The sequence below is a fragment of the Phyllostomus discolor genome, chromosome 1 (assembly GCF_004126475.2).
Source record: "Phyllostomus discolor isolate MPI-MPIP mPhyDis1 chromosome 1, mPhyDis1.pri.v3, whole genome shotgun sequence".
Classification (NCBI taxonomy): Eukaryota; Metazoa; Chordata; class Mammalia; order Chiroptera; family Phyllostomidae; genus Phyllostomus; species Phyllostomus discolor.
Genome location: NC_040903.2, coordinates 78,628,145 through 78,645,215, shown reverse-complemented (window position 1 = coordinate 78,645,215; position 17,071 = coordinate 78,628,145). Strand labels below are relative to the sequence as shown.

The 17,071-nt window shown below is 39.5% G+C and overlaps 1 protein-coding gene across 3 annotated transcripts in view; it reads right to left on the bottom strand.

Moving 5' to 3' along the window:
* Positions 1-17,071, bottom strand: part of LARP4B (La ribonucleoprotein 4B) — a 62,287-nt gene that overhangs the window by 12,740 nt on the left and 32,476 nt on the right. For 2 of the 3 annotated variants that reach the window (XM_036025078.1, XM_028507471.2), the window contains 8 exons: positions 14,227-14,305; positions 12,971-13,107; positions 11,059-11,162; positions 9,398-9,508; positions 8,380-8,433; positions 8,087-8,296; positions 5,242-5,348; positions 4,298-4,549 (listed from right to left, as the gene is read on the bottom strand). In XM_036025078.1, coding sequence (XP_035880971.1) covers positions 4,298-4,549; positions 5,242-5,348; positions 8,087-8,296; positions 8,380-8,433; positions 9,398-9,508; positions 11,059-11,162; positions 12,971-13,107; positions 14,227-14,305 — 1,054 coding nt within the window. The remainder of the gene's footprint in view (positions 1-4,297; positions 4,550-5,241; positions 5,349-8,086; positions 8,297-8,379; positions 8,434-9,397; positions 9,509-11,058; positions 11,163-12,970; positions 13,108-14,226; positions 14,306-17,071) is intronic. The other variant, XM_036025079.1, reaches the window with a different exon arrangement.

Sequence of the window (17,071 nt, the reverse complement as noted above, 5' to 3'; positions counted from 1 at the left end):
GAGAGAAAAAGCAAAAGACTTAATTTTTTCCCACTTGGAACATTTTTCATTGGGCATATGTAAGAGCGACAGAGTTAATCTTTATGACTTTGTAGTCTTTCACAGTGACTTCTGGGTTGAAATCCCAGCTTATACTTAAGAAGTGTAGGAAAAAAAAAACAAAAAGAAAGAAAAAAAACCAAAAAACATAAATTGTATAGAAAAAGACTAAAACTGATGTCTAGATAGGTAAATCAAAATATTGAAAGGATATTCCTGGTAGCTATTCAAAATTTTTATCATGATATCAATACTTGAACATCCATTCACCTCAAACAACAGGATGTGTAAAAACTAACACTAAACTACACAGATGAACTGTTAGAGAATGGTGATGAAATGTATCAGATTTATCATCAACATGCAAAAACTCCAATAGCCTGATTAGCTCTTGCTGCCCCCTCAGCCCTCAGACTGCCAAGTCAATCGCCTACCCTTTACACAAAACACACGAGCATTTGTAAACCTGAAACACCACCTCTACCTAGATGCTGGCTGCACGAAGTGTTCTACAGTCTACAACTTAGACCCAGCCAGACTCCAGAGGCAGCAAAACTGGGCCACGCACCACAGTACATAACCTAAGTGACCACAGCAGGCCCTGAGGATACTAAGACACTTTCATCACTGCCCTATATGGGCTATGTGGCCCAAGAATTCACATATTATTCCAATTTATAATTTCATTTCTATTTATTTAACCCTTTGTCAACTCACGTAAATGCAAAGACTCTGTGGGGGCATTTGTATTACATAAGCCAGGGAGGAGTTTATAAATAGTCTTGACTAATTCCTTTATTTTACAGAAAATCTACAAGCAGCCTTGCCCAAAGTAGCCTAACTAATTAAACTAATGAGCTTACAGCCCTCGACTATGTCAAGTAGGATATGTATGGAGCCTCTGGTTCACCCCTCCAGAAAAGCAGTGCAAACCCCTAGGATTCTGGACCAAAGCCACACCCTCTTCTACAAAATCAATTCCAAAAATAACTCCTTGCTTTCAAATGACTCCTGGTATAGCCTAAATGCCTCAGTGTAAACATCAGTGACCACAGACTCGAGCTGCCCACCATAATTGGGGCACTAAACCACGGAGATGGGCACAAACACCAGCAGCAGCCCACCAGCAGCAGAAGCAGCACAATAGAGCCAGGGCCCCAGTCCTGTGCATCACCCCTTGCTCTCAATCTACATCTACAGCCTCATGGGAAGTCTCTCAGCAGAGACAAGGAGTGAGTTCCAGACCCGGATTACTGATGGCCATGCAGTATCAGACCACCTTAGCTCAAACCCCATTTAGGAATGCCTCCAAAAGCTAGGGGGCAGGGGGATCAACCCAGGTAGCAAAACTTTAAGCAACATATTTGTTATCCACTGTGCCTGGAGGCAGAAATGGTCAAAAGTACAGATTTACACTGGTTTTCAAGCAAGGGAGCTAAGGATCTGGCTGGATGACAGACTCACAAAGACTAGGACTCCAAGTGTGGTGACAGAAGACTTTAGAAGTCTTGTGGAAGGAACAGTGCAAAGGCATCTGTGTTGAAGTCATTCACTTTAGAAGAGACCCCTGACAGCAGGGAGAAAAGATGTGGTGGCCAGTTAGCCTCTTCCTGGGTCACCCCAGGTATTTGGTAGTCACACCTGAACCCCTAGTGCCAAGGTTAGCCTGTTGATCACCACCCTAGTTGTGCCAGCCTTGTCCCATCCTCGAGGAGGCAGAGCTTCTGGCCTCCAATGCTCCATCAGCACCATTCAGCAGACCTAAGGGGAAGCCACCTTGACCCCATGGTGCCCGTGTAGCACAGGTCAGACCCAGGGGCCCATCCCACAGCAGTGGAAGTAGTAAGCAGACTGGCTGAGTGAAGTTAGATGCAAGGCTAGGGCTAGCCATACCCTCAAAGGATGGCCCTAACTCAGGAGATGCAGCATATGCTTCACACATGGCCAGAGCTCAGGCCATGGCAGTGTATAGGTCCAGGCACCACAGAGCACAGGATATCGTGTGCTCCATGGTGCCAACAGACTACTGGGACACATCCAATATTTTACCTGCACAATTTCTGCTTCCTGTGCCCAAAACTTTGAATTCTAGTGGTTTGGCTGTCTTGATCCCTAAAGCAGAATGCACTCACCAGGTGACATAACTGAGCATCTGCTCAGCTGAAGTTCCTCCTGCCACTGAACCTGACTAGGTGACTGCTATGCAGGCTGCTGCTACAGAGGGGTTGGAGAACCATGTGTGTTCAAGGGGATTCTCTGGGGTGCCTCATACTGCTCCTTATGCACAACACATAAAGTTAATGGAAAACAAAACAAAACCCAGAAAAAAGGGAGTGCTGGCAGTGGGTACAGCCACTGTGGCTCAAGTCCTCCAGGATCACCCTCTGGCTGAAGAGCCCCGAGAGCCTGATACCTTGTCTAAAAACAAAGGAATTGTGAGGAAGAGGGAAGGAATCACCTATCAGTATCAACCAGGGCTTCCTGACCAGCTTTTCCTTGTGTGTCATGTACACTGCTGCATGTCACCTCAGCTCTTGCTAGTGGTGGTTTCAGTCCTCAGGGTAAGGCTACGTGGGAGTCTCCATTTTGGGGGCAAAGGCATTAACTCATCACTGCTGTAGCTTGGAAGTTCAAGTGCTGTGGGAAGATTGTATCCATGTGACCAGAGGTGAGCAGTGTTGGTCAACCAGATGCTTCTCAGCTTCATGTGGACCCTGACCCTGTGTGACAATGGGCAGGTGTTCCTCAGGCCCTGTCTTTCCATGACCATGACACATCTTGTTAAGCTTTTCCCAACAGGAAGTGCTACTAGGAGAAGTGATGGGAAGACATGGGAACCTGTCCTCCTGGTGGTGCTTTTTCTGCATTATCCCTATAGCAGCATAGCAGGCATGGCCCTTCCTTAGGTCTGGCCTCAATCCCATAAGCCTGGCTCCAAGCCTCCCAGTCTGACAAGCCCAAATGCTCCCAATGTTCCCCACCCCATTGGCAGCAGCTCCTTTCTGCATTTCCTCAGTGTTCCCCTTTGCCTTTCAGCATTCCAACATCTGCTGAACCAATTTTTTAAATCAAATTTCTAATATGTAGTTCTGTGCCAGTTCACCTGCGGCATGTTGTCTTCAGTCATTCTAACTCTATCTTACAACCCTTCCAAGGCCTGGCCCTGTGGATTAACCACCATGAGTACAATGGCCTGCCTCTGGCCCTTCACACCCCCAATCTGCACTGGAGGCACATACTGAGCCAGGAAGGAGAAGAAGCAATGTTACTGGAGTCTCTTGCATGTCAGACAGTGTACTGTACATTCTGTATGAAACACTTAGAAATATGTTCATCTGAAGTTTTCAAAGTAGGTTTAAAAAACAAATGAAAAAAGCTTATGCAGTTTGAACTAGTTATCCACCAGAGGGGACTTCCTTTATGACAGCACATATTGAATGAACTACTAAGAGAACCAACTGAATAAAGCCAGCTTCAATCTGTCAACCCCAGACAGGAGAGCAGTGACTGAATGAAAACCGGGAACTCACTTCCACCTTCTTCATCTCACCTCTCTAATCAAGTGTAAGTGGTAGAAGGCAAGGCAACAAGCAGCAGCAAACTGAGTCAAAGGAAAAGGAAAAAGACAGTGAACGCAGCCCACTGTTAAGATACAGTAATGACCCAAGTAATGACCACAGGCATTGCAAAACCAACTGTATTAGACTGAACGCCCAGTGACGTAAATCTCCCCCTAAATGTGGCCAACAGGCAACCTACTTAACTGTAACAGCTTTTGTTTATAAATAAATGTAGTACTAATGGAATTTAAATTCTTAGCTGGTTTAAACTCACGTAGTCTGTCTGGCTACACAACTCACTATCTGTCTATTCTATGCCACTGCTGGCTAGAAAAGAAGCAAGGCTGGGAACAGAAAACATAGGCTCTCTGTACAGGCAGGAATGGGAAGAGACCAGAGGCTCAGATTCTGGAGTCTGTATAAATACCGCTTGAACATCTCCACAAATGATAACTGTGACCTAATATAGTTCCATTCCACCCATAGTTTATAACAAAGATGAGACTAGTTAGATCCCTGCTCTAAAAGTCACCCCTCTGTGTTATTATATAAAACCTGTGATGGTACAGCCTTCAATTTGATGTTCTGTGATATATCTGAAAATAGTGATTATAAAACATCTCAATTAATGGAATTTGAAAATATCAATAGTTTATAAGTACATAGTACCCATCCAACAACTGTTCTGAGTAACTCACCTGCCTCTACCTAGGCCAGGAGAGGATTCAAGACTACTCTGCTCCACCCGCCCGGTCCCAGCATCTCTCTTGGCATAAGCTGGAGGGTTCTGTATGCGGGTTCTAGGTTGGCCTGTCTGCCTTGCTTGTGGGCTCCGCACACCATTAATTAATCGATCCGCAGTGAAGTTAAATATTGATGGACTTTCTAACAGCCCAGGCCCTCTCTCTGCAGTAGGAATGGTGTGGCGCAGATGGGATTTACTAGGATTCCTGCAAATAAAATGTAAAAGCTCAGTTATGAATGATCACATGACGAAATGAGCATGCTCACAAAGCAATGACTAGGGAAGGGTGTGCAACCTGCAGCCCACAGGCCACATATGGCCAAACACAGAATCATAAATTTACTTAAAACTTCTTTTTTGCTCATCAGTTTTCATTAGTGTTTGTGTATTTAATGTGTGGCCCAAGACAACTCTTCTTCTTCCAGTGTGGCCCAGAGATGCCAAAAGATTGGACATCCATGGAAGGTAAAATATGCTCATAATTCAGAAAAAATATAAAAATGGTAAGAATAGTTAATGCGTGTGTCTGATAGTGTTCACAGTGCAAACCTATAACTACAGTACCAATTTTCAAATGAAAAACAGGCACACACAGCTGCCCCAGAATGCTTTTTCTAAAGAGATGACCCCTGTATTAGACACCACTAGCACCACTTTCAGTAACTCTATGCTTCAAGTAGTTTTATCTCAGATGAACATTACTAGTGGTCAAGTATATCATTAGTAATGGTCAGGAATAGCCTCTTTACTTAGTAAACAGAATTCACGCACACAGTGAGAATGACCAAGGTTTAACACATTTTTTTTTTTTGTTTTGCTTTTAAAGCATACAATGTGGCAGTGACCTCTTATTACAAACCGTGGAAAAACACCATTTTATTCACTCATGGAACTTGCCTGCTTCTCGGAGGATATTGTCTGAGTGAAGTCAGAGGAGATGCTGCAGGTTTGAAGGTTGGAGACGTAAACCCATTTATAAATCCAGTATTTGGAAATGGAGTTACCTAGATTCATTAAAAACAAACAAGTCAACAAACCATAACCAGACTTCAACTTGGTTAACATTGCCTCTTATGGTAACCTGAGTCATTTCTCGACATGTCAAGGAGGCTATGTTCCATTTCATACTTAAAATATTCATGGGTTTAGGAAGAGCGTTGTATAAGATTATTGCTAACGGCCAAAAGTCAAGCTGTGGCTAAGAGGTATTCCTAGGCTGTTTCAGATGATCATCCCAGCAAACCCATGAGGATGTGGATTCCCACATGTGGAAATTGACAGGAGAGGGAAGGGCCTCCAAGACACCACATGCTTGTCTGGGAAGTCCCAGTGCTCAACCTAATGTACTGTACCACGACCTCCAGATTGGTAATAGGTCAGCAATTCCTTCTTATTCCTGATGACTGTAATGGAATTGCTGAAAATGCTAGGGGAGAGAGATGGACTTGAAATTTTGTTAGAATTCCCAGTGCCCTAATGAGCAACTCCACAATCTGAAAGGGTCAGACTACTTAAAATTATGCCAATCACCCCAGAACTAGATTCTGATGACTGTTTATCATGGGAAGACCCATCAAGAGACAGTTTCATGTATGCACTTTCACATGTAGAACAACTCTGATATTTGAGTAATTTTGCTCAAGAGTCTAAAAATAAATGAGTTTACTAACATAATAATACAACTTGCTGAGAATTAATAGGCACCATCTCTTCACTTTTGCTCAAAAATGCAGTGTGTTTTAGAGCAAGCAAAGAGCCTCACACACCAGACCAGGAACTATCCCAAATGGCCAGATAACTGATTCAGGGTCCCAATGTACCCCACTCTGGACAAGGGTATGCATGATTAGAGAAATCAGAAGAGCAAACTAATTCATCAAGGACAGCACAAGGATGGTGGTGGGCTCCTTTGGAGAAATTCAACACAGGAGTTTACGGACTCTCATTCCTTTTACATTTCTCCTGTGCTATGCTAACTGTATGGCTATCAGTACACTTTTACAGAATGCAGTACATATGTCAAAAAAGTAATACATTTTGAGCGAACCATTAGGATTCACTCAAAACAGAGAGACACAACTCTGCATGTGAGCACTTGTCTGCTACTATCTTTCATTGAGTGGTTCTAGACTTGAGGGGCTTGGTGCCCATGAGGACCTCTCCTGATGCATCTCTCTCCCCATCTGTCCTTCTTACATCCCATACACCACAGATGAAGTCCACACATCTCAACACACATTTAAGAACCTGTACAGTCCCCATCTCAGCTGTGCCTTCACTCAGAAACACTGGCCACACCACAAACACCCCAGGCACTTCTGTATATGCCACTCTCATATAGCCTCCTTCCCTTCCAGCACTTCTGATATGCTCCACTTAGAAGGTGATACATTATAAATTCTAATTATAAGTAATTCTGTGTTCCATTTTGTAATAACCACCTACTTGTCACACTTGTTTTTTCCACCATTTTTTCATGGACATCTTTACATTCTGGCAGGTAACAGGCATCCACCATCCAGCTGAGGCAACGCTCCTTCTCTCAGGCTCACACTTTTCAGTTATCATCCTCTCTACACCCATCATTGGTAACAAGAGTCCCAGGTGACATCCCCTAATAGTGGGACTCAGCTCATATCTCTCATTTCCCACACAGCTGATGGACCACCCAAACTTTCCCTGATGTGGTCCACAGCCATATCCTCAAAATTTCTAATTTGATCCCTGTTTTCTAACCATAGCCTTCTGCATACTCTGTCCTTTCATTGCTATGGTTCCAATGAACCCTGCTGGCAACCCAATATAAACCTCCCATCCAAATCAACCCACCTCACTTCCCAGCCAGGAGCCAAATGATCACTTCTTTTCCTGCACTGATCAGCCCTGATACATCCATTGCATCTAACTCATGCCGAGGACCTACCCAATCTTTCTAACATCTGTACCAGCAGAGCTGGAGAAAAAGGACTGAATCCATTACAAATCTACAGATTCCAACCACAGGCATTAACTGAGCCCAAAATATGTAAAAATTACTCATGCCAACCAACTATAAGGTTGGTGTGAAAAATAAAACTTATAAGATGGCACATCTTCTACTTGTTCTTGACTGTTAGAAGCCTATTAGAACACTGTTTTCAAGCCCTGGCTGGCATAGCTCAATGGATTGAGTGCAGACTGCAAACCAAACTGTCGTAGGTTCAATTCCCAGTCAGGGTACATGCCTGGGTTGCAGGCCATGACCCCCAGTAACCGCACACTGATGTTTCTCCCTCTCTCTCTCTCTCTCTCCCTTCCCTCTCTAAAAAAAAATAAATAAATAAAATCTTAAAAACAACAACAACAACAACACTGTTTTCCTTAAAGGCATCACCCCCACCCTACCCTGTGCTCACAGTTCCCCTGCTACCCACCCCAGAGCTTGCATCACACTGTTTTGCTAGGGATACATATCCTTACATTTAAAAAAGGAAATGTTAGACAGAAAGGCAGACAAACTGGGCAAAGGACTGAGAGTATAGTGCTTGAAGGTTTTTTAATGAACATGGCTCCTTATTTATCTCTCAATTAAATTAAAAACCTACCACAAAACCGGTGGAAGGTCTGTTTTTCTACAGTAAACTGTAGATGTATCTGTTCCACATATCAGACGAAGATCTTTATCCTTCAAAGCATCTAGTACAGTGTCCATAACACAACTTTCTGTTACAAAAGTGACAAGACAAGACAAGACAGGACTCACCAAGGGTGGATCGAGATAGCCGTGTGTTGCTGACCATGTCTGGGGAGCAATCAGGCTGTACAGAGGGAACTGCTGCTGGGGGCTATAGATGGGAGGTAAGTAAAAGGATGCTGTGTAACGGTGCTGTGTGTAAAGGCTCATGTCCAGGGGCCTAAATCCATTCTTTGGCAAAAATGTGTTAATAGCTATTGCCTTTGCTTTTATCCGTGCCTGTGTGAAAATATAGTAAGTATCTATTAGAATACTTTAGAATACTGACATACAAATAAAGTATTACCAGTGGTCTTGCTTACCTTAATTGGTTTTCCTTGAAAAGTTTTGACTTCTTCTCGCAGATATTTGTAAGCCTGAGGATAAAACCATCCAAAGTACTATTGTGTCAATCTTATAAACAAGATGAACTGACAGTTAATATGTCAAATAAGAAATTATAGTTAAAATACTATACTAGTATTTTGAGTGGACAAGACCTAGAACTATGATTCTTAACCTTCTCTGGGTTACAGATTCCTTAAAAAACAAAAACAAAAACAAAAAAACTTGCTAAGAGGTATGGACTCTGTACCCAAAATTCTCATAAACAACATCTGTATATATTTTGTAAGTATTAATAGGTAACCATGAAAGCATACCAGAATTTTGACATAGGAAAAAAAACAGGTGTTGAGTTCCTAGTGTTAACCCTAATTTGAAACTCAGATTACAGTTTGGGGATGAATCTCAATGTTCCAAAGTCTTTATTCTTCTCCACACCCCTCTCCATAGCACTAAAGGCTTTGACCCACCTAACTACCTGCTGAGTCGCGCCCCCCATCCAATTAAAACCCATCTTTCAGATTCTCTTTTTACCCTGTATCCACACCATTTAACACTGAAAAATCTGTAGGCTTCCTTTACACACGCTGTTTCTGTAGAGAAAAACCTTCCTTTAAGGGTAGAGAAATGATCCTAACTCCTGTGTCCCAGAGCATCAGTGCCCTTTCAAGTATCTTGTAACACATGTGGTGCCAAGTGAAAATTAAATTCAGGTTAAAACCTTTCTCTGCCCCGATACAAGAACAGAACTAACTGTCCTAGGCTGCTTGTGCTTACATGTCCTTAGACTATCACGTCACATGCTTTTAATATTGCTAGAAAAACTGTCCACATACGCATATCTACTTAAGTTTCTACAGCTTAAGTTCCTCTGCACTTTATACTCAAACTTAATCCTGTGATGTAATAGTAATCTCAATGCCCAAATTTAGTCCCACTATGTGCTAATTGTTAAGTACCAGTAAACTCTGTACTTCTTGGAGGAGAGGAGCTTACCTGTTGCGCATCAGCTTCAGTTTCAAATGTAATAAACCAATTATCATTATAGGCAAATTCACAGTTTATAAATTTTGGTAAATTATCTCCTTTAAATAGTGCTTCTACTTCCTATGGGAAATAGAAAGGTTAGAAATTAATTCTCAATCATGCCACCCTTTGTCCTCACCAAATAAAAATGTTGCATGCTTTTAAGACAGATTCTTAGACAGAATCTAACATACTGATATCCAGTAAATCTTCCCTTGAAAATGGCTCAGTGTGGCTTTCAGGAAATAGTCCACAACTTACTGACAGCTTTCTCTACTACCAAGATACCAATAAGCTAAATTAATGTGAAAATACCATTTCATTTTACTAATAGGCTGATAGCTATGGGCAGGGGGTGGGGGGTGGCTGGGATAGTGGAGGGGTAGTTGTAATTTAAGAAATTTAAAAATTAGTTGGACTTTTGCTTCTGGCCAAGATTAGCCTGATTTATCTTCCAACACAAAACAATTAAAAACAAAAGACAAAATACATGGAATAACAGTTTTTGGATAGTGGACCTCAGGTTGTGCAGCACAGGTGAGCTTGGGAGAACAAAACTCACGCCTGGAGTTTCTAGACTTCTAGGCGGCAGTGCTGGGAGGGTGAGCAGAGCCAAGAGCCAAGACAAGATAAGGCCAGATCAGCCCCTCCAGGGCCTTCAGCAAGGCAAGCAGAGGGCAGTGCCTCAATTTGCATAGGGAAATCAGCTCTAGCTAAAAAGCAGCTTTGCTCCCAGCTAACAAACACTCCTAAGGATCAAATTGCTTCCAAGTTTGTCAACTGAACCTCAGAACAAAGCTTGAGAATATTCAGAGGAAGGACTACGAAATATTCAGCACCCAATAAAGTCCAAAATGCCTGGCATCCATTCAAAGTTTACCAGGCATGCCCCACACCCAAAGTGACCTATAATGAGAAAACTCAAATGATCAAATACAAATAGATTCTTGCAATACTCTATACGAAGACTTTTCTTCATTCTCTCAAGGCACGACTATCAGTGTGTTTTACTACACACAATGCAACTCAGTTTAAACAATCCGACAAGTCACAGATTTTAGAGCAATTCTTTAAGAGTAGGTTACTTTTCATGACTCAAACGATCAAATACTGTGGTTTCCTAAAATTACTGCCTAAGTTAATAGTTCTCAAATTATGACCCACAGACTCCATTTACATAAAAAAGGTGCCTTTACTTTTTTAGTGTGACATCTGCACTGATGCAGTCCCATCAGCACAGATGAAGAACAAGCTACTCTAGTGTTCACTGCACTCTTTGCAGTGTCCCTCTTGTAATGAAAATACTTGCTTTAAAAAGTTGTTCTTTATCTTCACTTGTGGTTTATTATTTTTTAAAATAAATAAATGTTTAAATCTTTTCTTTTTATTTCTAAGTACTAAAATCACCATTATTTTTTAAAAAATATATAAAGTGTGTAGTAGAGTCATGAGACCAAAAAATTTGAGAACCACTTTCACATATGAATCACAATGTAACTATCAGTGGTAAATCCTGCAAAAAAAGTGTTACTACATATATGTGTTCTTGAAAATAAACTCCAAAAACCACAGAAGTAAACAAAAAACCCATAATAAAAATCCAAGTAGCTTTCTGGGTAGGAATGACTTACTTCTACAGGGGTGGATTCAGAGATTTCACGTAATATTACTATGCAACGATTCTGATTTGGCCTTACTTTTTCTCCCTTCTCATCCACTTGGACTAAAGGTAAAGCTATAAAGAAAAGAAAAATGAATAGTAAAAAAAATATTAAAACAAATCAATCATTTACATTCTATTATAATATAAATACTCCGATGAGATGTTATACTATGTAACTAAATACATTAAAGAAACTTGTGTACAACTGTAAACTGGTAAAAGGTTTTAAGCTAATCTTGCATGTTACATTTCTCAAAACTACAGAAGATGGGAATTTTTAAAGTCACATTAGGTCTAAAGAGCCCAATAACTAACAATTACAATTTTACAATTCAGGGTTAATGACTTTTCTACAAGTCCCCAAAATAAAATAACTTTCTTATTATGAGTTTTCATCTTGAATTCACAAGAGGTAAAGTGGTTTTAGATTAAGTTGCAAGTAGGTCAGATGGAACCAAACTCAACTGACACATAAAATATGTTTCTGTTGTAAGTGAACTACATTGCCCCCCACCCCCCTAAAAAACACTGGAAAGCACAACTCAAGAAAGAGTGGTATAGTTTTGCAAATTCAAACTTCATGGATTATGTTTGCCAGTTTCTTCATTATGTGTTTCAATAATTTAATGACCTTATGACCTGTTTCCTAGAAACAGAAAAATAAGAGGAAAACTTTCAATTTGTGAATTGAAACCCCAACTCTGTTTGCAAGGTAAGATGTTCATCTGTTTCTACTATTATTAGGTCAAATACAAGGAAAAAAATCTTCACTGATTGTCTGCACTATAACTAAGGCAGGGAAAAAACAAAAACATTTTTGCAGAAGATTCAGATGGAAAGTCATGGCAGTAGCTTAGAGAAATGGGCACAGCGATGTCCCATCATTTAGAAATATTTAGGTGGGGCAGGAGGCCCACATCACACTGTGTTCTTTGTGAAGAATAGCCATCGGAATTGCTCAGTAGTGCAGTCCTGAGGAGGGAGACTACAGAAATTATTCATCTGGTACTTGTAAACCATATTATAAAAAGTAAATTTTTGTAATTAAAAATAATCCCACTTAAAAAATCTAAAATATCATACATTTAATATAAAACTAATTCCCACTGAAGCCATGCTGAGTAGCAGGGGAGGGACAAAAATGTTACAAAGGGCAAAAGGAAACTTTGGATAGTGGTGGATATGTTTGTAATCTTGACCATGATAAAGGTTTCACTGATGAATATGTATGTCCAAACTAATCCAACTGCACCATTTAAACATGCATAGTTCACTATGTCAATTATACTTCAGCAAAATGGTTTTTAGAAATAAATAAAATGGTTAGGTTGTACAAAATTCGATCTGCAAAGCAAACCAGGGCACCAGCAAACTACACCTGTGACACGGCAGATGACTCTTTAAATATCCACATCTCCTAAACCACTGTGGGTCTCTGATGTGCCTGTTTAAACCCTCCTTTGATGTTGCCAAATGTCTAGGTAACAACCTCACTAACAAAATTCTTTTAAGAGAAAAATACAATTTCAACAAAACTTAAGCAGGAAGGGAAATTTGAAAGTAACTACTTTAGTGGTATTCCTTTACCCTAAATACCACCACTTAACTTCTCATTCATACCACAGCTTCTGTCATCTCTCCCCTGGTCTTTTCCACACCCTGGACCTATGATCAGTTATGGAGCCTATCAACACCCAGTGCCATGGGCACTCCACCAAAGCTGGGGAGAAAGACCCAGGTCAGAAAGGCCCAGATACCAGGGAAGACTTCACTTGCCATGAAAGACCTTAGCACTGAATGGCTGTAGATCTAACCATCACACCAGTGAGGAAATGCTGCGAAGACCAGGCACAATGCAGCCTATATTGTTGTTTACTTACATCTCAGCACTTCGACAATCAAGTCCAAGTCAGTGCTGAGCTTCTTGATGTGGTCCAGATTAGCCACTGTGGTGATTGGCACGTACTGATCACTGTCCATCTGTGATATAAGGTACATGTCACTAGCAAGGTTCTCCCTGCAGAAAGAAGACAATCTCTCTTAATTAACACCTCTTTAAGTGGAAGCCTTGCAAAAATATGATTGTGGCATGAAATCGCTTCAGAGCTAGTTAAATCTGAGTTTAATCCCACCTCTTATTTGCCTTGGGTCAAAGAGATTTGGGGAGGCAGAAAGAGCAAAACTAAAAGTATACTGCACTTTATACAATCAAAACTAATGAGAAAGTAAATCTCTACAAAATGTATTTATACTTTATTTGTTCTAAAGAGTTTTAAGTAGCTTATTCAAAATCCAATTTTTTAAAGTAAGGAAATCTACCTTAAAGGACAATAAAATAAGAAAAATATGAAAAGACCAGATCCAACTCTGGCTTCCCAGCACTTTCTAGCAACCAGGATTAAAAAGAAGGAAACCTGATCATAACATGACCTACAGGTCACAAGGTAAGTCACAGATTACCAGTAAGTTTGGGTGAAGATGAGCTACTTCCTGGTATTTTGGCCTATGATGAACACTTTCAAGTATTAAAGCAGGCCCAGAGAAAAACCTGAAAAATCACCAATACTGATAGAAAATTTTACATGTGCCAACAGATTATCTGCTCATGCAAAAAAAAAAAAAAAAAAAAAAATTACAGTTAATCCCATCTTCTTGTTTGTCCAGTTCTTCCATTTGAACTTGAAAGGTTCTATTCTACTTTCGAACAGAAAAGGTATTATCCAGAGGAGAAAAAATACACCTAAAAATATCAGTGCTGTATAAATAAAACAATGTACTACAGCAATGTTTGGCATATTTTGAGAACTAGTATAAGGAATTTGTTCTCAGACTTTAATGTGATATGAAAATCTAAGGCATGGGGTGGAGGCCCAGGAACCCAAATCTCAAAAAGCAACTTGGATAATGATCATCAAGATGAATTTGTGGACAACTCTGGGGAACTCTGGCCTAGAGCATTATGTTCAGTTCTCCAACATGTCAAAGGTTACTTACTCACTATTCTAGATTTCCTACTACACAGACATAGACAGTAACAGATATATACTTCTTCTATGTAAAATGTCACATCTGTATATAATAGCCAATGGACAACATCACAGGTATTAGGTACTAGAAAAACCACCACCATCCTTACCTGGATAAGCAGAATTCCAATGTTTTTTTGAGTACTTCTCGGGGGTCTTCCTGGCTTTCTGGTTGAGAATCATTTCCTCCTGCATAAAAATAATAATCAACTCAGGAAAAATGTCTTAAAATTTACCAGGCAGATGATTCAGTATAGTAATTCTAATGTCTTCAGTATATATTAATTCATTTAGTGTTTAGAATATAAGAACAATAAGGACACAATAACACACATAAGGACCACAATTTCTACACAAGAGCCTTATAAACAAGCCTTTAAAGTTCCAGATTGTTAAAGTGACAGGTAAGAAATTGCAGAGTCATAGGAATGCTGAGAACACTAAATACACAGATCCTCAAGAGGGAACTTTACAGTTGAGAAACCTAATAAACCTACTTCAGCCAGGTGGTCATGGTCAACATCATAGTGATAAATCATGCTGATATTATGTACCGTTTAACATGATAGGATAAAGACCACAAGACCTCAGAGGTCTTCCTGCCCCTGATCATAAAAAAAAAATTAAACAGATTCCAATAGAAAGAGAAAGGTAGCATACACAGTAATTGACCAGTCCTCCTCTAGACTATCAAGGTCATCAAAAAACAAGCAAAGTCAAGAAATTCTTACAGCCAAGAGGAACCTAAGAAGACATGAGAACTAAATGTAATGTGGTATCCTGGAATAGGTAATATATACCAATAGTGTGGCAAATATATCATACTAATAATGTAAGATGTTAAGAATATAAGGAACCGGATGCCTGGTCTATGGGAACTCTCTGTACTCAATTTTCTCAATTTTTCTATAAGTTTAAAACTGTTCTAAAATGAATAGCAAGATGAGAGATTCAAACCAAACTATAACAATTACCACAGTAAATGTTAATATTCTAAACACTGGAATTAAAAGCAGAGAACATTATATTTGACATTTTATTAAAAAGAAAAACACAAGATCAACTGTTACATTACCTATAAGAAATGTACTTTATTAAATATAAATACCCAAATAGGTTAAAAGGCTGGAAGAAGATATACCATTACCAGGGATAAAGAAGATCATTTCATAATGACGGAGGAGTCATTTATCAACAGGCCATAGTAATCTTAAAACAGGGCTCCAAAATACATGAAGCAAAAACTGGGAGAACTAAAAGTAGAAACAGACAAATCTAAGAACTGATAGAATACCTACCTCTCTTAATAACTGATACAAGTAGACAGAAACTAGAAATATAGTAAACTTGAACAACACTATCACCAAACTAGACCTGACTGATATTTACAGAACACCCCCACAACAACAGCAAAATGCATTCTTCTTTAGTGCAAAAGGAACGTTTAGATTGCCTATACTTTGGGGCACAGTACATTTGACTAAATCCAAAGAGATTCAAGTCATACAGAGTATGTCCTTTGACCACAATGAGATTAAATTAGAAATAAAAAAAAGACATTCACTGGAAAATCCCTAAATATCTAGAAACTAAGCAAAAATACTTCTGAAGTACCTGCAGAGTGGAAAGAAATAAGAATTTGGAACTGAATTTTAAAAGAAAGACATCACAATCTGTAAGATTGTGCTAAAGTAGTACTGAAGAGGAAACTTATAGAACTAGACGGCTATATTACTAAAGAAAAATGGCTTTTGTCTTACCAGATACTAAAAAAAAAGAGAACAAATTAAACCCAAAGTTACCAGAAGAAAGTATATTATGAAGATTAGGGGAAAAAATTAATGAAATGAAGAAAAAACAGTTGAGGAAAATTAATGAAACCTAACAATGATTTTCTTGAGAAGATCAACAAAATTGACAAACCTCTACCAGTTTGATCAAGGGGGAAAAAGAGAAGATACAAATTACCAATAACAGAAATGAGTGATATGATAGATTCTACAGATTAAAAAGATAAACAGAATAACATGAGCAGCTCATATACAGTAACTTGCACAATTAAATGAACTGGTCCAAATCTCTAGTATGTACAAGTAACCAAAGCTCCCTGAAAAAGAAATACATAACCCAAGAAGACCCACATAAAATACATACATACATAAATTCCCAAAAGTTGTAGCTTAAAACTTTCCCACCAACAAAACTCTAGGTCCACGTGGCTTCACTTTTTAATTTAAGGAAGAAATAATAAAATCACCCAAAAATTGAATAGGAAAGAATATCTCAAAAAGAAAACTACAGACCAATACTACTCATGAACACAGATATAAAAATTCTAATCATAATTTTGCAATCTAATCCAACAATCTATCAAATGCATTACACATCATGATCTAGTGAGGCTTATCCCGGGAATTTAAGTTTGGTTAAACATTTGAAAAACCAATCAGTATAATTCACCTTTAACACACTAAGAAAGAAAAAATATATGACCATTGCCACAGATGGAAGAAAAACAAGACATATTGCAAGAACCATTCCTAATAAAAGTCCCCAGCAAATAGTAACAAAAGATACCTCATTAACATGCATGTAAAAATAACTAACATTGCCCTGGCTGGTATGGCTCAGTGAACTGAGCACTGGCCCGTGAACCAAGGGTCATTGGTTCAATTCCCAATGACCCTCGACCCACATGCCTGGGTTGTGGGTCAAGTCAGGTACCCAGTGGGGGCACGTGAGAGGCAACTACACATTGATGTTCCTTTCCCTCTCTTTCTCCAGCCCTTTCCCTCTGTCTAAAATAAATTAATAAAATCTTAAAAAAAAAAACTAACATTATACTCGATAGGAAGACTGACTGTTTTCCCACTAAGATCAGTCAGATGTTTGCACTCACTACATTTGCTCCCCTTTTAATGAAGGATCTATCTAGTGCATCATACAAGATAAAGA